The sequence below is a fragment of the Mobula birostris genome, chromosome 16 (assembly GCF_030028105.1).
Source record: "Mobula birostris isolate sMobBir1 chromosome 16, sMobBir1.hap1, whole genome shotgun sequence".
NCBI lineage: Eukaryota > Metazoa > Chordata > Chondrichthyes > Myliobatiformes > Myliobatidae > Mobula > Mobula birostris.
This window is the reverse complement of record NC_092385.1, coordinates 78,144,651-78,172,580: the sequence shown is the minus strand read 5'-3', so window position 1 is coordinate 78,172,580 and position 27,930 is coordinate 78,144,651. Positions and strand designations below refer to the sequence as shown.

The 27,930-nt window shown below is 42.9% G+C and overlaps 2 protein-coding genes across 7 annotated transcripts in view; one reads left to right on the top strand and one right to left on the bottom strand.

Moving 5' to 3' along the window:
• Positions 1-27,930, top strand: part of surf6 (surfeit 6) — a 74,752-nt gene that overhangs the window by 9,992 nt on the left and 36,830 nt on the right. The window lies entirely within an intron of this gene.
• LOC140211252 (uncharacterized) overlaps positions 3,158-27,930 on the bottom strand; it is a 44,539-nt gene continuing 19,766 nt past the window's right edge. For 5 of the 6 annotated variants that reach the window (XM_072280910.1, XM_072280913.1, XM_072280912.1 and 2 more), the window contains one exon: positions 3,158-4,123. In XM_072280910.1, the coding sequence (XP_072137011.1) occupies positions 3,956-4,123 (168 nt within the window). In that variant the 3' untranslated portion in view covers positions 3,158-3,955. Of the gene's footprint in view, positions 4,124-12,396; positions 12,713-27,930 lie in introns of all 6 variants that reach the window. The other variant, XR_011889406.1, reaches the window with a different exon arrangement.

Sequence of the window (27,930 nt, the reverse complement as noted above, 5' to 3'; positions counted from 1 at the left end):
ACAACACAAGCGCGAGCTGCGCAAGTCCAGAGCCAACAGGGCAACAACTGCAGTGCCTACACATCTGCCCAAAACGTGCCAGGACATTTCGCGCCCAAATTGGCCTGACCAGTCATCTTCGGACACACCGCTTCCAGTCTCAAAGTGACTAATGGTGTCGAGGTCTTCATTGATGACAACGATGGACGAACAATACCAATGCCTTCTTTTCACCTTCCAGATTTCTTATACTCCATAAGCACCTCATTTGTTCTGTTACGTACCCAGTAACTGGGTTGCCAAACCAGCAGAAATGGATCACTCAGTTGGAGTCTGGATTACTGGAACTAAGAAAGTTTTATTAAAGAAATAAGCAACACAGTACTCTAATCAAAAGGATAATAAATACAACAGTTCAGCAATGATAAACACACATGTACACAGAACTAGGATAATAGGATCAATCAAGCTCTATCGTCATCTAGGGGTAAATGACCAGTTTCAAAGTGACGCAAAGTTCAGTTCAATTGAGTTCAGTTCAGTTCACAATAATCACTGCCGTGCCAGTGGACAGGGGGGAGAAGGAGAGAGAGGGCGAAAGTGAATGAATATTCAAAACGGTTTCCACACAGACCATCGATATTCCTCGCAGTCAGCTTTCGGGCGAGCCCTTTGTAATGTCTTCTGAGGTCACCGACTGTGACCCCTCCGTTTCAGATACGATCGTTCCTCTGCAGTGAACCTGGCACCCAGGCAAGGGCGGATACACACCAGGTTCCCGCCGATCGTACCTTTCCACCCTGTGCTTCTATGGCTTGGTCCCGCAACCAGCCCTCCAAAAACTCCCACCGACTTGTGGGAGGCGCACTGCTTCCAGGGTCTCGTTACCTCGTGGTGTCATGTGTGTCCTGCCTTAGCGAACCTGTCCCTTTTTATCCCCCTGCTGGGGTATCGCCTGTCCATCACACTTCAAACAGTTCAGGGTTCAAAAAGGAGCCGATCTTGACAGTTCTCAGACCGGTGTCTCCTTCCGTTAAACTCTCTCGTCTCTTCATTAACATTTCCAAATGCTGCTCCATTGTCTTTCTTATCTCTCTTTCTCCTGAAGACAGGTGGCAGATCAACTGCTGATCCCACTGGTGCCAGCACAGGACAGTTAACATCTTAGTCTATGTGTACTTTTTGTAACCCTCTTTCGTCACAGTTCCTACTTGCCTATACCTGCTTATGTACCTCTTTTTTTCCTCTTAACCAGGGCCTCAATATCTCATGAAAACCAAGGTTCCCTCCACTTATTATCTTTACCTTTTATTGACAGACACATGCCAGCTTTGTACTCTCAAAATTTTGTTTTTGAAGGTCTCCCACTTTCCAAGTACACCTTTGCCAGAAAACAGCCTGTCCCAATCCACACTTGGAGATCCTTTCTGATACCATCAAAAGTGGCTTTTCTCCAATTTAGAATCTCAACCCATCTCTTTGCATATTTACTTTGAAACTAATGGCATTGTGGTCACTGGAAGCAAAGTGTTCCCCTACACAAACTTCTGTTAGCTGTCCCATCTCATTCCCTAATAGTGGATACACGCTGTCTTGTTGGGACTTCCACATACCCATGAAAGAAACTTTCCTCAACACAAACAAGAGAAAATCTGCAGATGCTGGAAATCTGAAGGGTTTCAGTACAAAACGGCGACTGTACTTTTTTCCATAGATGCTGCCTGGCCTGTTGAGTTCCTCCAGCATTTTCTGTGTTGCAAGAAAACTTTCCTGAAACACATTTGACATACATTATCCCATCTTGTCCATTTACAGTATGGAATCCCAGTCAATATGTGGAAAGCTAAAATCACCTACTATAACAACCTTATGTTTCTTGCAACAGTCTGTGATCCCTTTACAAATTTGTTCATCTAAATCCCTAGGACTGATGGGTGGTCTGTAACCTTTCTTATTTCTGAGTTCCACCCATAACACCTCACTGGTTGAGTTCTCCAGTCTGTCCTGTCGGAGCACTGCATGACATTTTCCCTGACTAGTAACACCATCCCTCCTGCCCTATCAAGTCTAAAACAATGGAACCCTAGAATATTGAGCTGCCAGTACTGCCCTTCCTAACAACCAAGTCTCACTAATAGCTATGATGTCCTAATTCCAGATGTTGATCTATGTCCTGAACTCAACTGCCTTTCCTGCTATACTTCTTAAATTGAAATACACGCCGCTCAGGACACTAGTTGTACCATGCTCAACCTTTTTCTTCCTGATTTTGTCTGAGGCCATACCAACCTCTCCAGTAACTGTTCTGGTTCCCATCCCCCTGCAACTCTAGTTTAAACCCCACCATGTAGCATTAATAAACCTCCCTGCTAGGGTATTACTCCCACTCCAGTTCAGGGCAAACCATCCCTTCTGTACAGGTCCCACCTTCCCTGGAAGACAGCCCAATGATCCAAAAATCTGATGCCCTCCCTCCTACACCAACTCCTTAGCTACATATTAAACTGTATAATCCTCCTAGTCCTGACCTCACTAGCATGTGGCATGGGTAACAAACCCGAGATTACAACCCTGAAGGTCTTGCCCTTTAACTTTGCACCTAACTTCCTGAATTCCCTATGCAGAAACTCATCACTCGTCCTACCCATGTCATTAGTACCTACATGGACCACAACCTTTGGCTGTGCACCCTCACACTTAAGAAAGCTCAGGACTTGCTCCGAGGTGTCCTGGGTCCTGACACCTGGGATGCAACATAACAACTGGGAATCTCATTTTTGCCCACAGAACCTCCTGTCTGTTCCACTAACTAATGAATCCCCCTATCCATCAGTGGGGGAGAAACCACAGCATGGCTTTTCTCCCCCACTGATGGAATTTGCTGCACACTTGACGAAGGGTCTTGGCCAAAATGTTTATTCCTTTCCATGGTGCTGCCTGACCTGCTGAGCTCCTCTAGCATTTGTGTGGATAAACTTAATTACATCTGTTTGTAGAATTCAAGCTCAAAGAATACGTTGTGATTTATTACTATTGATCCAAAATAATTTTGATTTCAATCCAAAAATAAATGTAATTACTTATTACACAAAAAAGAAGAGCTTATACCTGGGTATTAAATCTATCAATTAAATTATGTTTTTCTCCCAAGGAAGGAAAGACAAGTGATCCATTACAGAGAGTTGAACTTTTATTATAACAGATATGGCAAAGATTCAGAAAGTTAATATGTACAAGAATCCAGATCTAACCAGTTACATGAAATAATCAACCAAATATCTACTCATAGCTAAATTGTTGATTTACAAAGTAGTTAAACTTCCATGAAGATGACTGACATTCTCAGTACTTACGAAGCAAAATGGAGTTGCTATTTATTGAGCAGCGCTAGGTTTATGGACCAGTCATTTTCACCTTCTTGACATGCACACATCACTGATTGAGAAATATAGTAGATTTTAATGTATAATCAGTTTTTTTAAACAGGTAGCTAAGATATATGTTAAACTACTGCTACAGCAGATACTCTAAAACTCACTAAAGTTTTGTTTATTCCCAGAATGGAAGTAGATGCAACTACAATTTACATTTGTTCTGAAATCTCTTAAGAGGCTAATTGTTCAGCTCAAGTAGTTAAATATTAATAAACATTATTTATCACTTCCACTGAAATATTAAAATGCAACATTTCCATACAGTGTATTTCCCAATAAATACAACTTTATTAAAATATTATGGAAACCAATATCATAGAGTTCTATCATAGCTTAAGTTTGCATTAATAACTTTAAACATTTTTACAGTAACCATAAATGTCAGGTCCTTTAAGAGTGATTTATCAGTTCAATTATGACTTTAACCTTAATTTCATTTCAATATTCACTTTAATCTTTAATATATTAAACATTATCCAGTCTTTCAAGCACATGTCCTGAATTTGTCAGCTAAAGTTACCATTGCAATAGGATAGCGTCATTTATGAGATAGCTGTATAATTGCTGTAATTCTCTTCACACTGTTGCACACACTTTATGAAATAATGCCGGTCGTGGATTGCTTTGAGAAGATCCGTCTGAACCAAGCAAATGTCATACAGCTCTGCAGTTGGGATTGTTCGGGTTCCACTTCCACCCTCCACAAACACCTGTTATTTTGGGAAAGAGACAAAAGAACAATAGATTTGATTCATCAATTTGTTCACAGATGTTACATGTGCTAGAGGCATGGTACTTTACACTCAGTGGCCATTTTATTAGGTACCTCCTCTGCAAGGTCAGACATGCTGTGCACTCAGTGATGCTCTTCTGTATTATTTCAGTTACTGTCACATTCCAGTCAGCTTGAACCAGTTCGGCCATTCTCTGACCTCTGCCATTAACAAGGTGATTTTACCCGGAGAACTGAAACTCACTGGATATTTTTTGTTTTTCGCACCGTACTCTGTAAACTCTAGACTTGTGCACGAGATTCCCAAGAAATCAGCAATTTCTGAGATACTCAAATCACACCATCTAGCAGCAACAATCATTCCATGGTCAAAGTCACTTAGATCACATTTCTTCCCCATTCTGATGTTTGGCCTAAACAACAACTGAACCTCTGGACCATGTCTGCATGGCTACCATGCATTGAGTTGCTGATTAGATATTTACATTAACAAACAAGTGTCCAGGTGTATCTACTAAGGTGGCCACTGTGTGTATACAGCTCAAGGAACATGAGGAATTAGTTCCTTTACTAGGCATTCCTTCAACACATAGATAAACAATCTAAGATGAAGGTTTCCATGAGAATGCTGATACAAAGCCTGCTGAGTTGCAACATTCCTAATATCAGAGGTTAGTAATATAAAAGATTGCAGCAATAGTATTTAGCCATTTTAGTCCAAGCAAGAGAACTATTTGTCCTGAGTTTCTGTTACTAATTTGTCAGATAATATGTTATTGTCAATCTGTGATGAACTGGTATAATAACAAATTGATATTAGCCAGCCAATTCATTCAGCAGCCATCTCTTAATTTTCACTGGAGACCAACATTAGTTGCAGTCTTCACTGTATAACTGAAGGAATTAAGATTCTCCCAGACATCAGGGGCTAATTTTGATACAGCTGATCTGAGGTAAGAGATTTCAAGCCTTGCTCTAATTCTACCTCTTTATTATTACTGACAATGGTGGGATTGGAATTAGTTCATTATTGGCACATGTGAAAAACTTGTCTTGCAAACTGTTCATACAGGTCAAATTACAGTGTATTGAGGAAGAACATCGTAAAACAATAACAATGCAGAATAACATGTAAAAGCTACAGAGAAAGTGCAGTACAGGTAAACAATAAAGCACAATATCATAACAAGGTAGATTGTGAGGACAAGAGTCCATATTAAAACATAGAACAGTTTAGCACAGGAACACACCCTTCGGCTACAACATTGTGCTGAACCAATTAAATTAATAATCAAATGTGGATGTGGATGGGATATTTCCAATAGTGGGAGAATCCAGGACCGGGAGGCACATCAGAATACAAGGGCATCCCTTCAGAACAGAGTTGAGGAGGGATTTCTTTAGCCAGAGGGTGGTGACTCTCAGAAGGCTGTGGAGACCAAGTCATCGGGTAATTCAAAGTGGAGGTTGATAGGTTCTGGAGTAGTCAAAGCGTCAAAGGTTACGGGGAGAAGGCAGAATGGCATTAAGAGGGAAAATATCAGTCATGATCAAATGGTGGAGAAGACTTGACGGCTTAATTCTGCTCCTATGTCTTATGGTCGTACATCAGAAGTCTACAGCTTTCTCCACTACGCCAAGTCTTGCCTCAACCTCAAACATTAACACAATCTGTGTCCATTTAATAATGATTTCACAGTCTTTCCCCCATACCAATTGGGCTCGTCTCTCTACAACGGTAACCTATAGTTTTGTCTCCTAACTTGGACATCCATTGTCTGAACCAACCATGCCTGATTGTGTCTCCCCATACAAATTTCTTGGCACCAGGGAGATTCTGATCACTCTACACTGAGAATACACAGATCACTCAGCGCCAAAGATATAAAGAACACTCTGCACCGGTCACTCCGTACCAGGGACACAATGATCACTCCGTACCAAGGATATAGCAAACACTCCACACCGGGCATACAATGATTACTCTGTACCAAAGATAGACCGAACACTCCATAGCGGGGACACACTGGTCACTCCATACCAAGGATATACCGAAATTTCCACACCAGGGACACAATGATCACTCCGTACCAAGGATATACCGATCACTCCATACCGGGGACACAATGATTACTCTGCACCAAAGATATACCAAACACTCCACACCGGGGACACAATCATTACTCCGTACCAAGGATATACCGAACAATCCACACCAGAGACACAATGATCACTCCGTACCAAGGATCTACCGATCACTCTGTACCGGGGACACAATGATTACTCCGTACCAAAGGTATACCAAACACTCCGTACCGGGGACACAATGATTACTCCGTACCAAGGATCTACCAAACACTCCGTACTGGGGACACAATGATTACTCCGTACCAGGGATATACGGAACATTCCACACCAGGAACATAATGATTACTCTGTACCAAGGATATACTGACACCACAAGCTTGCATGTCACTTGCTGTACCAGAGTCCCACTTGGTACTACACTCCTACCGAGGCACACTACTTCAGAAATCTCACAGAGATATACAATTTATTCCCCAGATCACGAGTTTATCCGCTCTCCCCATCCCAGTTACATCACTGCTCTCTTGACATTTTGCTCTTTATTTTGTACCGACTTTGCCCCAGAAATCCGCCCTCTGCCGTACCTCTCCGTCATCACTCTCCCGATCCTCCTACTTGGTTTGTTGTTGCTCTTCTTCCAGTAACGTTTAATGGCCATTAGCAAACCAACATAAGGTACAGTACCACCACCTACTGAGGTGGAACGTGGAGCAAAGAATTACTTGGTTTGTTTCTCCCCTACATTACCTATCATCATTCCCTCCCTCTCTCGATCTCTGTCCTTCCCGCTTCACAGAACCGCCCACCCCGTGCATCCACCCTCACGAAACACTTCATCTAGCTGTTGTATTGCTTACCATCTTACTGTACTGGGGACCATTTAACAGGCTTATTACAGCAGGATAGAAGCTGTCTTTATGTTCTGTAATGTTCGTGGCATGGAGTTCAATTAAGGTCTAAAGTCAGAAATGATTTTTGTGTTCACTTTATGCTATTGTTTAAGAGCTAGTTTAAATCATAAATCTTTGAAGGTGCAACAGGTACAACATCCTGAGATTAGTTTAAGGACATGGCTTGCTCATAAATTTCTGTCTCTAGGTCAATGTGAAATGACTACACGTACTCATTTTGCATGCATAGTACAATATGACTGATATTCTTGGATGTTTATGCAGCCAAAAGTAGATAAACACACAATGCAAAATTAAATATCATCTTTGTATTAATGCTTACCTACTGTGCAGTGGTCTTAAGCTTATTACTTTGCATTATCATCAACACATACTGTAATTCTCTCAAGTGTTAATCTTCCACTGGTTTAACCCAGATTTCATTACTCATTGCACGATGAACAAAACACAATTAAAACCAATATGATGGAGGTGGACCTGACAAAAGTAACCCAACCTGTCATGTCTCGTTTGTGCAGAAGAGTCATTGTCACTCCATAACTTTGATTAATGTCATACCATTCTTCCAACTGGTTACACATCTAATGGAATCATCTCATTAATCCTCTTACAACACTTTTTAATTCCACGTTTAAAAAATGGGACTATATGAAACAAAAATTCAATTAATGTAAGCTGTTATTCTTGCATCATGACATTTTCAATAAATCAACAGAGGGAAATGTCGGAAGTGTGATTTACCTCCTCGAATCCCCAATGTCTCAAGCAATACACACAATTCCATTTGCTTTCCACCATGCATAAATACCTTGTACAAGAATGGCACAATTACAATACTGAGAGTGCATTATCTTCTAGGATAAAATATCTCACAATTGACACTCGATCTAAGGTGATGCTGGCTGTGTGGCAAAACCTGCGGGCTGCCCCCAACATAATCCTCAGATTAAGTTGGTTGTTGATGCAAAAACAACAAAATATGCTGTATATTTCAATACACATGTGTGACGGGATCCTAAATTATCCCTTATGGACTGTACCTTTAAAAAGAGAGAGAGAGAGAGAGAGAGAGAGAGAGACAGAGTGTGACTGACTTGGAGGGAGAGAGAGCAACGAGCAACTCGTGAGTTGTCATGGTAACCAAGGGTGGCGTTATGTGAAGGACAGCTGGTATTCAGCATGCCGAGATAAATACAAGGTCAGCTGGCTGTTAGACAGACACACATGCTTTTGGACCTGGGATGAGCTTTGTTGTGCCCACAGAAAGGTGGTTTTTTTGGAGGATCGATTGGGAGAATCGATCAGTGGCTCTTGCAGTGTGGAAAAGGAGTCACTGGTGGGAAGTTATCAGAGCACACTCACAATACGCTGGAGGAACTCAGCAGGTTGGGCAGCATCAGTGGAAATGATGAGTCGACGTTTCGGGCCGGAACCCTTCGTCTGGAAGAAGGTGGGGGAGGGTAGGAAGAAGGCTCGTATTTTCAGTTGAAAAACCAGTAATTTGAAAGACAAAGGGGTGGGGGAGGGGAAGCAGGGAGGTGATAGGCAGGAAAACAATGGGCAGTAGAAGAAGGAGGCGGAAACATGAGGGAGGTGATAGGCAGCTGGGGGAGGGGACGGAGTGAAATAGGGATAGAGGAGGGAGGGGGAGGGAATTAACAGAAATTGGAGAATTCTATGTTCATACCAAGGGGCCGGAGACTACCTAGACGGTATATGAGGTGTTGCTCCTCCAACCTGAGTTTAGCCTCATCATGGCAGTAGAGGAGGCCACGTATGGACATATCTGAATGCGAATGGGAAGCAGAGTTGAAGTGGGTGGCTACTGGGAGATCTGTCAGTTGTGGAGGTGCTCGACGAAGCGGTCTCCCAATCTGCATCGGGATTCACTGATGTAGAGGAGGTCGCACCGGATGCAATAGATGACCCCAACAGACTCACAAGTGAAGTGTTGTCTCACTGGAAGGACTGTTTGGGGCCCTGAATGGTGGCAAGAGAGGAGGTGTAGGGACAGGTGTAGCACTTACGCTTACAGGGATAAGTGCCGGGTGGGAGATCCTGGGGATGGACTTGTGGATAAGGGAGTCGCGGAGGGACCGATCCCTGCAGAAAGCGGAGAGGGGTGGAGAGGGAAGGATGTGCTTAGTGGTGGAGTCCTGTTGGAAGGTGGCGGAACTTGCAAAGGATAATGTGCTGGATCTGGATGCTGGTGGGGTGGTAGGTGAGGACAAGGGGAACTCTGTCCCTGTTGTGCTTGCGGGAGGATGGGGAGGGGGCCGAAGGGTGGGAAATGGAGGAGATGCGGGTGAGGGCATCGTTGATGACGGTAGAAGGAAAACCACGATCCTTCAAGAAAGAGGACATTTGAAATGTCCTGGAATGGAAAGCCTCATCCTGGGAGCAGATGCGGCGGAGACGGAGGAACTGGGAATAGGGAATAGCACTTTTGCATGTGGCGGGGTGGGAAAAGGTATAGTCCAGGTAGTTATGAGAGTCAGTGGGCTTGTAGAAGATGTCAGTGGACAGTCTGTCTCCAGAGATGGAGACCGAGAGATCGAGAAAGGGGAGAGAAGTGTCCGAGATAGACCAAGTGAATTTGAGGGCTGGGTGGAAGTTTGAAGTAAAGTCGATGAAAGTGACGAGCTCAGCATGGGTGCAGGAAGCAGCACCAGTGTAGTCGTCAATGTACCGAAGGAAAAGTTGGGGAGCAGTACTAGAATAGGTTTGGAGCACAGACTGTCCAACATAACCAACGAAGAGGCAGGCGTAGCTGGGTCCCATGCGAGTTCCCATAGCTACACCCTTAGTCTGAAGAAAGTGGGAAGAGCCAAAAGAGAAGTTATTAAGTGTGAGAACCAGTTCCGCCAACCGGTGGAGAGTAGTGATGGTGGGGAACTGGTGAGGTCTATTTTCCAGGAAGTAGCGGAGGGCTTTGAGGCCTTCTTGATGGAAAATGGAGGTGTACAAGGATTGGATATCCATAGTAAAAATGAAGCGGTTGGGACCGGGGAACTGGAAGTTATTGAAGAGGTGGAGGGCATGGGATGTATCCCGGATGTAGGTGAGGAGGGACTGAACTATGTGTGACAAAATGGAGTCCAGGTAGGCAGATACAAGTTCCGTGGGACAGAAGCAGGCAGAAACTATGGGTCTACCGGGATAGTCAGGCTTGTGTATCTTTGGGAAGAGGTAAAACTGAGCGGTACAGGGTGTGGGAATAATGAGCTTAGCGGCTGAGGATGGAAGGTCTCTGGAGTTGATAAGGGCAGTGATGGGTGCGGGAGACAATGATGTGACTTTTTTGGTGGGGTCCTGTTCCAGGGGTAAGGGGTAAGTAAGAGGAGGTGTCAGAGAGCTGCTGGTTGGCCTCAGTGAGGTAGAAGTCCATCCGCCAGACTACTACAGCCCTACCTTTGTCAGCAAGTCTGATGGTGAGGTTGGGATTAGTGCGGAGAGAGTGGAGGGCAGTGCGTTCAGAGATAGTGAGGTTGGAACAGGAGAGAGGAGTGGTGAAGTTGAGACAGTTGATGTCTCGGCGACAGTTGGATATGAAGAGCTCGAGTGCAGGTAGAAGGCCTGGGCGGGGTGTCCAGGAGGAGGAGGAGGGTTGAAGACAGGAGAAGGGGTCATCAGTGGGGGGAGGGGAATCCTTGCCAAAGAAGTAGGCTCAGAGATGTAGGCGACGGAAGAAGAGTTCAGCGTCATGGTGGGAAGTTACCAGTGTGTCCAACCCTCGCCTGGGTTGATAACTTAATCACAGAAGACGGTCTCCTTTTTGTGGTCACATTTGGTGACTTTTAATTTCCCAGGACAACTGAGGATTGACGGCAACGGCTTACTTGGATAACGAACCACACCCCTCTCTCTCATTCCAACATTACTCAACTCAATATCATGAACTGAACTGACCATGCTTACCTATCACTGTAAGACTGTATCAATTACCACCGGAGCTTGGAAATGCTTAAGTCCTATTATTTCCACACTTACATATATAATCATTGCTAACCTGCTTGATTTACCTGGTTGTTATATTACTGTATTGCACAGTTACTAATAAACTAGCTTTAGTAAATAGCAAAACCAGACTCCAGGCATATTCCATTTCTGCTGGCTCTATAACCCATTATGGGGTATGTAACACGTGACAAATAAATCTAACCGCTATTCACTGCAAAGCTCCCTCACCATCCTGAGGACAATACTTATGATGAATAAGCCTGCATTCTTGCAAGCAGAACAAGTGTCAAACCTGGCCCTACACTTCCTCCCTCACCGCCAGTCAGGGCCCCAAACAGTCCTACCAGGTGAGGCGACAGTTCATCGGTCAATCTGTTGGGGTCATCTACTGTGTCTGGAGCTCCCGGTGTGGCCTCCTGTATAACGGTGAGACTCGACGTAGATTAGGAAGCTGCTTCACCGAGCATCTATGCTCTGTCTGCCAGAAAAGTGCGGACTCCCAGTGGCCACCTATTTTAATTCCAATTCCCATTCCCATTCCGACACGTCAGTCCATGGCCTCTTCTTCTGCCATGATGAGACAATGAAACAACACTCAGGTTGGAGGAGCGATATCTTATATTCTGTCTGGGTAGCCTCCAACCTGATGGCATGAACATCAATATCTCGAACTTCCGGAATTTTTCTCCCCCCTACCCCCCAGCCCAACCCAACTCCATTTCCCTCTCTCACCTTAGCTGCCCATCACCTCCCCCTGGTGCCTTTCTTATTTGGCCTTCTGTCCGCTCCTTTCGGATTCCCCCTTCCCAGCCCTCTATCTCACCTCTCCCGCTCTCCCAGTTTCATCAATCACCTACCACCTTGTACTTCTTCCTCCCCTCACTTTCTTACTCTAACCTATCTTTTTTTCCCAGTCCTCATTAAGGGTCGCGGCCTGAGACAGTGACTGTTTACCTTTATCCACAGATGCTACCTGGCTTGCTGTGTTCCTCCAGCAGTTTGTATGTGTTGCTTCTGATGAATGAGCCTGCAGGGTATACTATGCACTACAGGAATTTGCTTAGATTTCACCAACAGTACTTTCCAAACTCTCAAACTCAATCATTTCAGAGAATAAGCAGAAGGAGACACAATTCAATGTGAGTTCCCCTCTGAGTCCTAACCTGAAATACTATCACTTTGGGGTACATGGGGTGTCAGGGAAGGGTAGCACCTCTGGTGGGGGAACATGTCGCGTCCTTTTCAAGGCAGTTAGTCCACCTTTGGTCCCCACCTGGCACTCAGCTCTCACCTGTGGCTCCCCGTAGCTGTTTGCATGCGACAGCGGCCACACCCTGGGCAACGGCTTCGACAAGCCGGCTAAACCAGGTGAGGGTAGCCGACGGGTCTCAAACCCTCGGTGAGATAGGGAGTTGTCTATCCCAGCATGTGAAGACAGACTCCGGCGGATTGAGCAGACGAGACCAATGGAAGGTCCAACGGTCAAGAAGGCGGTCTCTGCAAGCGTTGTGGAACGTGTAGAGTAGGACAAGACACAGAAGACATCCTGGTCATCCACTGCGCCTAGTCCCATCTCCAGCCGTCTAGACTCTGTCTTGCCACTGGATCTAAATGGGAATTGGGAAGAGAGAGTGAGGCTGACGCTGCGCAACTCTCCCTCACTTAAATCCAAATCACGCGCTAGTCTCGACACCATCAATAATGGTGCCAAGGTCCTCGTCGACGTCAACGATGGACGAACAACAACTATCACTTTATCAAAATCCATTAGCATCCCACATAAAGGTCAGGGCAGTACAGCAGCATAGTGTTTAGCGCAATTGCTTTAAGGCACCAGTGATCACTGATCAGGATTTGATTCCTGCTGCTAACTGTAAGGAGTTTGCATGTTCTCCCCTTGACTGTGGGTTTCCTCCAGGTGCTCCAGTTTTTTCCTGCGTTCCAAAAACACACACTTGGGGTTAGTGAGTTGTGGGCATGCTGTGTTGATGCTGGACGTGTGGCAAAACCTGCAGGATGCCCCCAGCACAATCCTCAGACTGTGTTGGTTGTTCTGCAAAGGCGACACATTACAAACATAGAAAACCTGCAGCACACTACAGGCCCTTCAGCCCATAAAGCTGTGCCACACATGTCCTTACCTGAGATAGTACCTAGGGTTACCCATAGTCCTCTATTTTTCTGAGCTCCACATACCTGCCCAGGAGTCTCTTAAAAGACCCTATCGTATCCGCCTCCACCACCGTCGCCGGCAGTCCATTCCACGTACTCACTACTCTCTGCGTAAAAAACTTGTCCCTATCTCCTCTGTGCCTACTTCCAAGCACCTTAAAACTGTGCCCTTTCGTGCTAGCCATTTCAGCCCTGGGAAAAAGCCTCTGACTATCCATATGATCGATGCCGCTCATCACCTTGTACACCTCTATCAGGTCACCTCTCATCCTCCATCGCTCCAAGAAGAAAAGGTCAAGTTCACTCAACTTATTCTCATAAGGCATGCTCCCCCAATCCAGGCAATGTCCTTGTAAATCTCCTCTGCACCCTTTCTATGGTTTCCACATCCTTCCTGTAGTGAGCCAACCAGAACTCCAAGTGGGGTCTGACCAGGGTCCTATATAGCTGCAACGTTACCTCTCGGTTGCTAAACTCAATCCCACAATTGATGAAGGCCAATACTCCGTACGCCTTGTTAACCACAGAGTCAACCTGCGCAGCAGCCTTGAGTGTCCTATGGACTCAGACCCCAAGATCCCTCTGATCCTCCACACTGCCAAGAGTCTTACCATTAATACAATATTCTGCCATCATATTTGACCTACTAAAATGAACCACCTCACATTTATCTGGGTTGAACTCCATCTGCCACTTCTCAGTCCATTTTTGCATTCTATCAATGTCTCGCTGTAACCTCTGACAGCCCTCCACACTATCCACAACACCTCCAACCTTTGTGTCATCAGCAAATTTACTAACCCATCCCTTCACTTCCTCATCCAGGTCATTTATAAAAATCATGAAGAGTAGGGGTCCCAGAACAGATCCCTGAGGCACACCACTGGTCACCAGCCTCCATGCAGAATATGACCTGTCTGTAACCACTCTTTGCCTTCCATGGGCAAGCCAGTTCTGGATCCACAAAGCAAGGTCCTCTTGGATCCCATGCCTCCTTACTTTTTCAATAAGCCTTGAACGGGGTATCTTGTCAAATGCCTTACTGAAATCCAAATACACTACATCTACTGCTCTACTATCATCAATTTGTTTAGTCACATCCTCAAAAAATTCAATCAGGCTCGTAAGGCATGACCTGCGTTTCACAAAGCCATGCTGACTATTCCTAATCATATTATGCCTCTCCAAATGCTCATGAATCCTGTCTCTCAGGATCTTCTCCATCAACTTACCAACCACTGAAGTGAGACTCACTGGTCTATAATTTCCTGGGCTATCTCTACTCCTTTTCTTGAATAATGGAACAACATCTGCAACCCTCCAATCCTTCGGAACCTCATTGATGATGCAAAGATCATTGCCAGAGGCTCAGCAATCTCCTCCCTCACCTCCCACAGTAGCCTGGGGTATATTTCGTCCGGTCCGGTGACTTATCCAACTTGATGCTTTCCAAAAGCTCCTGCACATCCTCTTTCTTAATCTCTACATGCTCAAGCTTTTCAGTCCGCTGTAAGTCATCCCTACAATCACCGAGATCCTTTTCCGCAGTGAATACTGAAGCAAAGTACTCATTAAGTACCTCTGCTGTCTCCTCCAGTACCATAAACACTTTTGCACTGTCACACTTGATTGGTCCTATTCTCTCACATCTTATCCTCTTGCTCTTAACGTACTTGTAGAATGCTTGGGGTTTTCCTTAATCCTGTCCACCAAGGCCTTCTCATGGTTTCAACACTATGTTTTGATGTGCTTGTGACAAATAATCTCTATTCTCCATATGGATTGCAACAGCTCTTCACTACCTTGTCAGAGATATTAGGTATTGTTAGTATTGGAGAGGAAGTCTGCGTCCATTAAACAATAGAGAAGAATTCTGTAGATGCTGGAAATCCAAGCAACACACACAAAATGCCGGAGGAACTCAGCAGGCCAGGCAGCATCTATGAAAGAGTATGGTCGACATTTCGGGCCAAGGGTCTGAGCTCCTCCAGCATTCTATGTGCGTTGCTTCTAATCCTTAATGAAGATTGGGACAGTGTCTTATATTGCCACATTCAACATCACCCAAATCATGTTTTCTTCTTCTATGTTTCTCAACACAGTCACTACATCCTTGATTGTACTTTATCCAGTTCTTCAGGTTTCTTCACCACCTCACCCTGGATCCTACAATCAATTTTATTGTTTCTGCTGACTTTTTTTTTGAATTGTTTCAGTGTACTTCCCAAACTGAATACATTAAACTGGTAACAGTGTTCAAAATATAGTGTTGGCCAGGTTTTCACTAGTCTCATACTACTGCCATCATATAACATTGTTTCTAATGTGTATTGTCCATAACTTCCCACTGGCAATACTTGTGATGAATGAGTAATAATGAAGGACACTGTACACAACACAGAATGATCTTGTCATTTTTTTGTTGCATAAATACATGTTTTTATGACATGAAACCTGAAGATCATGCAGTACTGTATTAAATTAACATATCCAAGTGTCCAGGCATAGTAAATTGGTTTACTAGTATTTATATAGGGCATAGCATTCATTTTGCATTTTGAAAATTATTAAACCTTGAGCAATCCGTTCTGTGCAATGATTGAACAACAGCCACCCTGATTTTCACTTCATTACTGTCACAAGTGAGAAATTTTATACATTCCCTTCATGAAATTTAATTTGGGGAAAAGCAGTCTATGAAAGAAATTATATGAGACTGTGGAAAATGGAGTAGTTGATAGTCCTGGTGCATTCTGTGATTTTGTGCTTTGCATGTTCAATAAAAAATTAATTGCCTCCTCTGTCAACTCCACTGGCACAATAATTTGCTAGAAATTACAGTGCACACTAAAAAGTTCACGAGATGTGTGCAGCAGCAAATTACCAATTGTTTTTGACATCAGCCCCTGTTGTAAACCTCATTTGTGCCCAAACCCATGGCTGCATGGTTTTGGAACTGAAAATATCTCACACCATACTCCCTTAGCGTGCCTGGTTTGAAAGAGGCCAATGCATTGCAAAAGTAGGGTGTGTGAAGGGATGAATACAAACCAGTTCAATAATCCGTGGGGCATTGTGGTGCTGGCATTTTGTTTTGGATAGGTCTAAGAGAAAACATCCCTGGGTCAACATAGTCCAAAGCTCATTGAAATGGTCCAAAAAATATGCCCTAAAAGAACTGCCTCAGCATGCATGCCCAAGGTGGAAACTGTACTAGGGATATTAAACTGAATTGACTTTATTTCTTACATCCTTCACATACATGATGAGTAAAAATATTTATCTTATGTCTCTGTCTAAATGCCCAATCATAGTAATTTACAATAAATAGAACAGTCAATGTAACATCAAAATACACTCAAATCAGCTTGAGTTAATCAGTCTGATGGCTTGGTTAAAGAAGCTTTTCCGGAGCCTGTTGGTCCCGGCTTTTATGCTGCAGTACCGTTTCCCAGATGGTAGCAGCCAAAATAGATTGTGCTTGGGGTGAATCTGGTCCCCACTGATCCTTCGGGCCCTTTTTACACACCTGTCTTTGTAAACGTCCTGAATCATGGGAAGTTCACAACTGCAGATGCACTGGGCTGTCCACACCACTCTCTGCAGAATCCTGCGATTAAGGGAAGTACAGTTCCCATACCAGGCAGTGATGCAGCCAGTCAGGATGCTCTTAGTTGTGCCCCTGTAGAAAATTATTAGGATTTGGGGGCCCATACCAAAGTTCCTCAACCATCTGAGGTGAAAGAGGCACTGTTGTGCTTTATTCACCACACAGCCAGTGTGTACAGTCCACGTGAGGTCCTCGGTAATGCCAAGGAACTTGAAGCTGTTTACCCTCTCAACCCCAGATCCATTGATGTCAATAGGGGTTAGCCCATCTCCATTCCTCCTGTAGTCCACAACCAGCTCCTTAGTTTTTGTGACATTGAGGGAAGAGGTTGTTTTCTTGACACCATTGTGTCAGAAAGATGACTCCTTCCCTGTTGACCACCTTGTTATTGTTTGAGATGAGGCCAATCAATGTAGTGTCATCGGCAAATTTAGTTAGCACATTGGAGCTGTGGGTGGCAACACAGTCATGGGCATACAGGGAGTAAAGGAGGGGACACAGCCCTGAGGGGTACCTGTAATGAGGGTCAGAGGGCTGGAGGGGAGGGAGCCCACTCTTACCACCTGCTGGCGATCTGACAGGAGGTTCAGGATCCAGCTACACAAGGTAGGATCAAGGTCGAGACTCTGAGCTTCCTGTCAAGCCTGGATGGAATTATGGTGTTGAATGCTGAACTATAGTCCAAGAACAGCATTCTCACATAAGCATCCTTCTTCTCCAGATGTGTAAGGACATGGAAATCTGACACCAGGAAAGACCCAGTACCATTTTCATTAGATTTCAAGTTTTATTGAAGATTACTGAAAAGTAAACTGTGCCATTCCACTGAAGTTCTGTGCAAATCTTCAGGCAAAAATTTAGTAATTTTGGTTACAATTAACATAACTATGAAAATGCTTTTTCCTGTTAAATGGTAAGTAATTGTTGGATTAGACAAGGGGTACTAATGGACTCATAGGTAGCGTGCATGTCCGAGTATCTGAATAAGAATGGAACACATCTGCACATGCCCTAGGTACAACTGCAATCTGTACACTGAATTCAATTAGCAGTTACACCACAAGCACTGATCAAAAACCAGCAATTAAGATGAAACGGTAGATCTTTGGTATTTCTAAATTAATTTTCTGCATGGAAACATTGGCAACATTCTTCATAATGATGAAGAGCAGGAAATGCACTGGAGGTGGTGAAGAAAATAAAACAGTGAAATATAAGCATTGGGGAGGGGAGGCTTTAAACTAGATTTGCAGGGGGATGGGAGCCAGAGTGCCAGAGCTGACAGTGGGGCTGGGGTGAAAATAAATGATGTTAAAAGTTCAAGCAAAGCCGCAAATAGAAAGGTTGTGAGTGGTGGTAAAAATCTTCTGAGGTGTATATATTTCAATGCTAGGAGTATTGCGGGGAAGGCAGACAAGTTGAGGGTATGGATTGACATGTGGAATTATGACATTACAGCAATTCGTGAAACTTGGCTACAGGAGGGGCAGGACTGGCAGATTAATATTCCAGGGTTCCGATATTTCAGATGTGATAGAGGCAGAGGAATGAAAGGTGGGGGGGGGGGGGGGAGGGGGTAGCATTGCTTGTCAGGGAAATTGTTACAGCAGTGCTCAGGCAGGACAGATTAGAGGGCTTGTCTACTGAGTCCTTATGGGTGGAGCTGAGAAACAGGAAAGGTATGGCCACATTAGTGGGGTTGTATTATAGACCACCCAATAGTCAGCGAGAATTGGAGGAGCAAATCTGCAGAGATAGCAGGCAACTGCAGGAAACAAAGTTCTGGTGGTAGGGGATTTTAATTTTCCACATATTGATTGGGACTCCCATACTGTTAGGGATCTAGATGGGTTAGAGTCTGCAAAATGTGCTCAGGAAAGTTTTCTAAATCAATATATAGAGGAACCAACTAGAGAGGATGCAATATTAGATCTCCTATTAGGAAACAAGTTAAGACAAGTGACGGAAGTGTGTGTAGGGGAACACTTTGGTTCCAGTGATCATAACACCATTAGTTTCAACCTGATCATGGATAAAGATAGATCTGGTCCTAGGGTTGAGGTTCTAAACTGGAAGAAGGCCAAATTTGAGGAAATGAGGAAGGATCTAAAAAGCGTGGATTGGGACAGGTTGTTCTCTGGCAAGGATGTGATCGGTAAGTGGGAAGCCTTCAAAGGAGAAATTTTGAGAGTGCAGAGCTTGTATGTTCCTGTCAGGATTAAAGGCAAAGTGAATAGGAATAAGGAACCTTGGTTCTCAAGGGATATTGCAACTCTGATAAAGAAGAAGAGAGAGTTTTATGACATGTATAGGGAACAGGAAGCAAATAAGGTGCTTGAGGAGTATAAAAAGTGCAAGAAAATACTTAAGAAGGAAATCAGGAAGGCTAAAAGAAGACATGAGGTTGCCTTGGCAGTCAAAGTGAAAGATAATCCAAAGAGCTTTCACAGGTATATTAAGAGTAAAAGGATTGTAAGGAATAAAATTGGTCCTCTTGAAGATCAGAGTGGTCGGCTATGTGCAGAACCAAAAGAAATGGGGGAGACCTTAAAAGGGTTTTTTGCATCTGTATTTACTAAGGAAACTGGCATGAAGTTATGGAATTCAAGGAAACAAGTAGTGAGATCATGGAAACTGTACAGATTGAAAAGGAGGAGGTGCTTGCTATCTTGAGGCAAATTAAAGTGGATAAATCCCCACGACCTGACAGAGTATTCCCTCGGACCTTGAAGGAGACTAGTATTGAAATTGCAGGGGCCCTGGCAGATATATTTAAAATGTCGGTGTCTATGGGTGAGGTGCTGGAGGATTGGAGAATGGCTCATGTTGTTCCGTTGTTTAAAAAAGGATCGAAAAGTAATCCGGGAAATTATAGGCCGCTAAGTTTGACGTCGGTAGTGGGTAAGTTATTGGAGAGAGTACTAAGAGACAGAATCTACAAGCATTTGGATAGACAGGGACTTATTACGGAGAGTCAACACAGCTTTATGCGTGGTAGGTCATGTTTGACCAATCTATTGGAGTTTTTTTGAGGAGGTTACCAGGAAAGTGGATGAAGGGAAGGCAGTGGATGTTGTTTAGATAGACTTCAGTGAGGCCTTTCACAAGGTCCCGCATGGGAGGTTAGTTAGGAAAATTCAGTCGGTAGGTATACATGGAGAGGAGGTAAATTGGATTAGACAGTGGTTCAATGGAAGAAGCCAAAGAGTGGTAGTAGAGAATTGCTTCTCAGAGCGTTGGCCTGTGACTAGTGGTGTGCCACAGGGATCAATGCTGGGTCCATTGTTATTTGTCATCTATATCAATGATCTGAACGATAATGTGGTAAATTGGATCAGCAAATTTGTTGATGATACGAAGATTGGAGGTGCAGCAGACAGTGAGGAAGGTTTTCAAAGCTTGCAGACAGACTTGGACCAGCCGGAAAAATGGGCTGAAAAATGGTAGATGGAATTTAACACAGACAAGTGTGAGGTATTGCACTTTGGAAGGACAAACCAAGGTAGAACATACAGAGTTAATGGTAAGGCACTGAGGAGTGCAGTAGAACAGAGGGATCTGGGAATACAGATACAAAATTCCCTAAAAAGTGGCGTCACAGGTAGATAGGGTCGTAAGGAGAGCTTTTGGTACATTGGCCTTTATTAATCAAAGTATTGAGTATAAGAGCTGGAATGTTATGGTGAGGTTGTATAAGGCATTAGTGAGGCCAAATCTGGAGTATTGTGTTCAGTTTTGGTCACCAAATTACAGGAAGGATATTAATAAGGTTAAAAGAGTGCACAGAAGGTTTACAAGGATGTTGCTGGGACTTCAGAAACTCAGTTACAGAGAAACGTTGAATAGGTTAGGACTTTATTCCCTGGAGCGTAGAAGAATGAGGGGAGATTTGATAGAGGTATATAAAATTATGATGGGTATAGATAAGAGTGAATGCAAGCAAGCTTTTCCCACTGAGGCAAGGGGAGAAAAAAACCAGCGGACATGGGTTAAGGGTGAAGGGGGGAAAGTTTAAAGGGAACAGTGGTGGGGGGGCTTTTTCACACAGAGAGTGGTGGGAGTGTAGAATGAGCTGTCAGACGAGGTGGTAAATGTAGATTTTTTTTTTAACATTTAAGAATAAATTGGACAGATACATGGATGGGAGGTGTATGGAGGGATACGGTCCACGTGCAGGTCAGTGGGACTAGGCAGAAAATGGTTCGGCACAGCCAAGAAGGGCCAAAAGGCCTGTTTCTGTGCTGTGGTGTTTCTATTCAAAAAAATAAAGTTTCGGATTCCCCAGGAGGCGCTCATGGAGTGAGGTTGTCTTTGGCTTTGCTCCATTACCATTACTTTTTTTTTCCGAAAAAAACTTATGATCTCCTTTAATTAATTTTTACCTACACTAGAAGATTTATTCTACAGTACTGATTTTTCCGTGAACTGTAACTGTGAAATCTGAAGAAATGAGCAAAGAAATAAGTACAAGATCCAAAGTGTGTGAAACTAAAGACGGGAAGGATTCGGACGGGAACGGGGGAAAAAAAGGTGAACCTAAGCAAACGGAACTATCTTATGATATTCTGTTGAAGCTTTTAGATGAAAAATTTGAAGAACAACATCAAAGTTTAACTGAAAAATTTCAACAACAATGTCAAAGTTTTAAAGACAAAGTTAATCACGGACTCTCTGAAATCGCTTGAATTGTGAAGTTAAGCAATATCAAAGTAAAATTACTGAATTAGACATTGAATCTCAGAAGAGAGATTTGAAAAATCAAGAATTTGGAGAAGAAATTAACTTCGGTCACTAAACAACTGGAACATTTTAAATCCAAGATTATTGATCTTGAAAACTGATCTAGAAGACAGAACTTCGTATAATTGGTCTCCCCAAGGATGTCGAAGAAGGAGACCCTTCAAAATTCTTCTCTCAACTTTTAAAGGATGCGTTTAGTTCTGTATTCCCCGACGATCCTCCATTGCTCGACCATGCCCACCGTATATTACGTCCGAAACCGTTGTCCTCCGAACTTAGACCAAGGCCAGTGATTCTCCAGTTCCATTATGTTAGTGTTAAACAGCACCTTATCCGAATTGCCCACTGGCAAGGTATGATTAAATTTCGACAACATCAGTTCCGTTTAGTGGAAGACTACAGTCTGGAAGTGATGAAGGGGCGGCTGGCTTTTAAACCTCTGATGTCGGAATGCTACGAAAAAGATCTCAGACTGGCCTCATTGTATCCTGCACGTTTAAGAAATTCTTTTTCGGACGGATCACGTCGTGTCTTCCATTCCACAAGTGCGGCTCAAAGTTTTTTAGATGAGTACCATTCAACTGCTATGGAATTAAAGCCTTCAATTATCGTATGAAGAGCGTCTTTCATAAGTTTAAGACTTTCGTCTTCAGTTAGTAGCGTAGATATTTTTCACATCTCAGTTAAAGTTCATTTTTCCTGCGGATGATTTTACTTTTCCTTAATTTGTTAATTTTTAATTATTTGATTTTTGACATTGTCATCAATGATTTGATGGTAAATTTCGACTGTATGGAGGAACATTTTCTTTATTTTTGGCTTCTTATAACTAAAGTGGCAGTCTGTTTCCCTTTTCTCATAATTTCTTTTGTTCTTTCTGACTACGCCATCTTCTTAGGTTTCTTCTTCCCATAATTCCTTTCTTTTTTTTTTGAAGTGCCTTTTTCAATTATTTATGTTTGTAATTGATTAATAATATGTATTGGAACTTACTTTTTTCGATCATTTTAGAAATCACAATGTGTAGATTATTAGTGCCTTCCGGAGAAATGGGGTTAGATTTAGTATTAGTTCTTAGTTCTTTCTCTAGCCTTCTCTGGATTAGTTCTGGGATTTCAGGGGTGGAGTGTGGGAGGGGGGGGGGCTTTTCTTTCTTTATTAATTTTTTCTACTGGGCTGATTCAGTACTACAAAGATGTCTGCAGTGTCGTGATTTCCGGTTCCACTCTGAATATTTATTCCTCTTCCGATTTCATGAGTTTACATTATGGTTAACTCTTTATATACCAAAGGGTTAACATTAAGTTATGGCTCAGATTATTAATTTTGTCTCTTGGAATACAAATGGTTTAACCCATCCAATAAAACGGAAAAAGATTTTTTAAATTATTCCAAAGACTGAATGCTCACATTATTTTTGTACAAGAAACTCATGTGAGGAAAGAGGATAATCAACTTTTTTTTAGGTTTTGGAAAAAATATCAGCACCACTCGAACTCCCAACCAAAGTGAAAGGAGTTTCAATTTTTATAGATTCCTCAATTACATTTACTCATCAAGACATTATTTCAGATCCTAGTGGTAGATTTTTGTTAATTACTGGGTTACTTTTTAATAAAAAAGTTGCTATGGTTAATGTTTATGCTCCAAATGTGGATTATCCCGAATTTTTTAAGCACCTAATCACTCCTTTTCCTAATTTAAATGAGTATATGTTGATAATGGGGGGGGGGGGGGTGATTTTAACTGCTGTTTAAATCCACTGATGGATAGATCCGTATCTAGTCAGGCTTTACTGAACAAGTTGGCTACTCTTATTAACTCTTTTATGATTGGCTCTGGAATTTCAGAAATTTGGAGATTTCTATACCCTAAGGATAAAGAATTTTCATTCTTCTCACGTTTATCATTCTTATTCTCGAATTGACTACTTTTTTATTGACTCTTGTTTAATTCCATCTATAATTGACTGCAGTTATGACATTATCGCCATTTCTGATCATGCTCCAATGAAACTCTCTATCAAGTTTAGGTTAGTTTTTTTTGGGGGGGGGTATATTTTTAATTTTTTTTCCTTTTTCATGATTTAAAATTTTTTTTTTTGTTTTATATCGTTCATCTGTATCCTGTATGATTGGGAGATTTAACACTCATGTGTCATCTGGGCTTATATTTAACTATGTTAACTACAACAATGTATTCCAATAACTTTGTATCATTATTATGATATGTTTATTATTATGAAAGATTAAAAAAGAAAAAGTAAAGTTTCAAAAGGAGAGAACACAACAGTGTCTGGCCCTGTAGCTCAAAAGGGTAGGGAAAGGAAGAGGAGGGCAGTAGTAATAGGGGACTCGATAGTTAGGGGGTCAGATAGGTGATTTGGTGGACGCAGTCCGGAGACACGGATGGTAGTTTGCCTCCCTGGTGCCAGGGTCCGGGATGTTTCTGATCGCATCCAAGATATCCTGAAGTGAGAGGGAGAGCAGCCAGAGCTCGTGGTACATATAGATACCAATGACATAGGTAGGAAAAGGGGAGAGGTCCTGAAAGGAGAATATAGGGAGTTGAGAGAAAGGACCACAAAGGTAGTAATCTCGCGATTACTGCCTGTTCCACGCGACAGTGAGAGCAGGAATGCAATGAGGTGGAGGATAAATGCATGGCTGAGGCATTGGAGCAGGGGTCATGGATTCAAATTTTTGGATCATTGGGACCTCTTTTGGCGCGGGCATGACCTATACAAAAAGGACGGGTTACACTTGACTCCTAGGGGGACCAATATCCCGGCGGGGAGATTTGCGAGGGCTACTGAGGTGATTTTAAACTAGAATGATTGGGGGGGGGGGTGGGAATCAAATTAAAGAGACTAGGAGAGGAGGTTAGTTCACAATTAGAGAAAGCTAGTAAACAGTGTGTGAGGGAGGACAGGCAAGGGACAGAGATCAGGAGCACACAGACCAAAGTTGTAGTGGACAAGGAAGAAAAAGATAACAAAGTTGTTTGCTCCGTTAAGGATAAACAGAGAGTAAGAGGTGGAGAGTTTCTTAAATGCATCTATTTTAATGCTAGGAGCATTGTAAGAAAGGTGGATGAGCTTAGAGCATGGATTGATACCTGGAAATATGATGCTGTAGCTATTAGTGAAATATGGTTGCAGGAGGGGTGTGATTGGCAACTAAATATTCCAGGATTTCGCTGCTTCGGGTGTGATAGAATAGGAGGGGCAAGAGGGGGAGGTGTTGCATTACTTGTCAGAGAAAATATTACAGCGGTGCCCGGGCAGGATAGATTAGTGAACTCGTCTCGAGAGGCTATCTGGGTGGAATTGAGGAATAGGGAAGGTGTAGTGACGCTTATAGGGGTGTATTATAGACCTCCTAATGGGGGCCGAGAACTGGAGGAGCAAGTTTGTAAGGAGATAGCAGTTATTTGTAGTAAGCACGAGGTTGTGATTGTGGGAGATTTTAATTTTCCACACATAGACTGGGAAACCCATTCTGTAAAAGGGCTGGATGGTTTGGAGTTTGTAACATGTGTGCAAGATATTTTTTTGCAGCAATACATAGAGGTACCAACTAGAGAAGGGGCAGTGTTAGATCTCCTGTTAGGGGATGAGATAGGGCAGGTGACAGAGGTATGTGTTGGGGAGCACTTCGGGTCCAGTGATCACAATACCATTAATTTCAATATAATTATGGAGAAGGATAGGACTGGACCCAGGGTTGAGATTTTTGATTGGAGAAAGCCTAACTTTGAGGAGATGTGAAAGGATTTAGGAGGAGTGGATTGGGACAATTTGTTTTATGGGAAGAATGTAATAGAGAAATGGAGGTCATTTAAAGGTGAAATTTTGAGGGTACAGGATCTTTATGTTCCTGTTAGGTTGAAAGGAAAAGTTAAAAGTTTGAGAGAGCCGTGATCTTCAAGAGATATTGGAAACTTGGTTTGGAAAAAGAGGGGGATCTTCAATAAATATAGGCAGCTTGGAGTTAATGAGGTGCTCGAGAAAAATAAAGAATGTAAAAAGAATCTTAAGAAAGAAATTAGAAAAGCTAAAAGATACGAGGCTGCTTTGGCAAATAAGGTGAAAATAAATCCAAAGGGTTTCTACAGTTATATTAATAGCAAAAGGATAGTGAGGGATAAAATTGGTCCCTTAGAGAATCAGAGTTGAACGGCTATGTGCGGAGCCAAAAGAGATAAGGGAGATTTTGAACAATTTCTTTTCTTTGGTATTCTCTAAAGAGGATATTGAATTGCGTAAGGGAAACAAGAAGGGTAGTTATGGAAAGTATGACGATTAAAGAAGAGGAAGTACTGGCGCTTTTAAGGAATATAAAAGTGGATAAGTCTCCGGGTCCGGACAAGATATTCCCTAGGACCTTGAGGGAAGTTAGAGTGGAAATAGCAGGGGCTCTGACAGAAATATTTCAAATGTCATTAGAAACCGGGATGGTGCCGGAGGATTGGCGTATTGCTCATGTGGTTCCATTGTTTAAAAAGGGTTCTAAGAGTAAACCTGGCAATTATCGGCCTGTGAGTTTGACGTCACTAGTGGGCAAATTGATGGAAAGTATTCTTAGAGATGATATATATAATTATCTGGATAGACAGGGTGTGATTAGGAACAGTTAACATGGATTTGTGCGTGGAAGGTCATGTTTGACAAATCTTATTGAATTCTTTGATGAGGTTACTGAGAAAGTTGACGAGGGTAAAGCTGTGGATGTTGTTTCTAACGTTCCACATGGAAGGTTAGTTAAGAAGCTTCAAACGTTAGGCAGTAATATCTAAGTAGTAAAATGGATTCAGCAGTGGCTAGATGGGAGACGCCAGAGAGTAGTGGTGGATAACTGTGTCAGATTGGAGGATGGTGTGTAGCAGTGTGCCTCAGGGATCTGTACTGGGTCCAGTGTTGTTTGTCATATATATTAATGATCTGGATGATGGGGTGGTAAATTGGATTAGTAAGTACACAGATGATACTAAAATAGGTGGCATTGTGGATAATGAAGTAGGTTTTCAAAGCTTGCAGAGAGATTTAGGCCAGTTAGAAGAGTGGACTGAAAGATGGCAGATGGAGTTTAATGCTGAAAAATGTGAGATGCTACATTTTGGTAGGACTAATCAAAGTAGGACATACATGGTAAATGGTAGGGCATTGAAGAATGCTGTAGAACAAAGGGATCTGGGAATAATAGTGCATAGTTCCCTGAAGGTGGAATCTCATGTGGATGGGGTGGTGAAGAAAGCTTTTGGTATGCTCGCCTTTATTAATCAGAGCATTGAGTATAGGAGTCGGGATGTAATGTTGAAGTTGTATAAAGCATTGGTAAGGCCAAATTTGGAGTATTGTGTACAGTTCTGGTCACCAAATTATAGGAAAGATGGCAATAAAATTGAGAGAGTACAGAGGAGATTTACTAAAATGTTACCTGGGTTTCATCTCCTAAGTTACAGAGAAAGGTTGAACAAGTTAGGTCTTTATTCTTTGGAGCGTAGAAGGTTGAGGCGGGACTTGATAGAGGTGTTTAAAATTAGGAGGGAGATTAATAGAGTTGACATGGATAGGCTTTTTCCATTGAGAGCGGGGGAGATTCAAACAAGAGGACATGAGTTGAGTGTTAAAGGGCAAAAGGTTAGGGGTAAAATGAGGGGGAACTTCTTTACTCAGAGTGGTAGCTGTATGGAACAAGCTTCCAGCAGAAGTGGTTGAGGCAGGTTCAATGTTGTCGTTTAAAGTTAAATTGGATAGATATATGGACAGGAAAGGAATGGAGGGTTATGGGCTGAGTGCAGGTCGGTGGGACTAAGTGAGAGTAAGAGTTCGGCACAGACTAGAAGGGCCGAGATGGCCTGTTTCCTTGCTGTAATTGTTATATGGCTAACACCACTATCAACTGAGTTCATCAGAAATATTTCATTGTTTTCCAAAAACACGGATGATGTCACAATATGTTTGTGAACTGACATAATATTGTGACTAGTGAGAGCTTTTTTTTGGCATTTGGTTTCAAACTGATGCCATGTGATAATGGTAGCATTTACAATGCTTAACCAGACTTCTGACATGCTTAAGTTGCTCAGATTTGAGAAGAACGGTCAACTAAATAGTGGATGGTACAGAGGGGAATAACCATGTTGTATGGAAGGGCCACTGCACCGGATCAGAGAAAGCTGAAGCTGTAAACTCAGCCAGTGCCATAGTGGGCACCAGCCTCCCCACCATCAAGGACAATTTCAGCGGGCAATGCTTCAAAAGGGTAGCATCTATCGTTAAGGGATCCCACCACCCAGGAT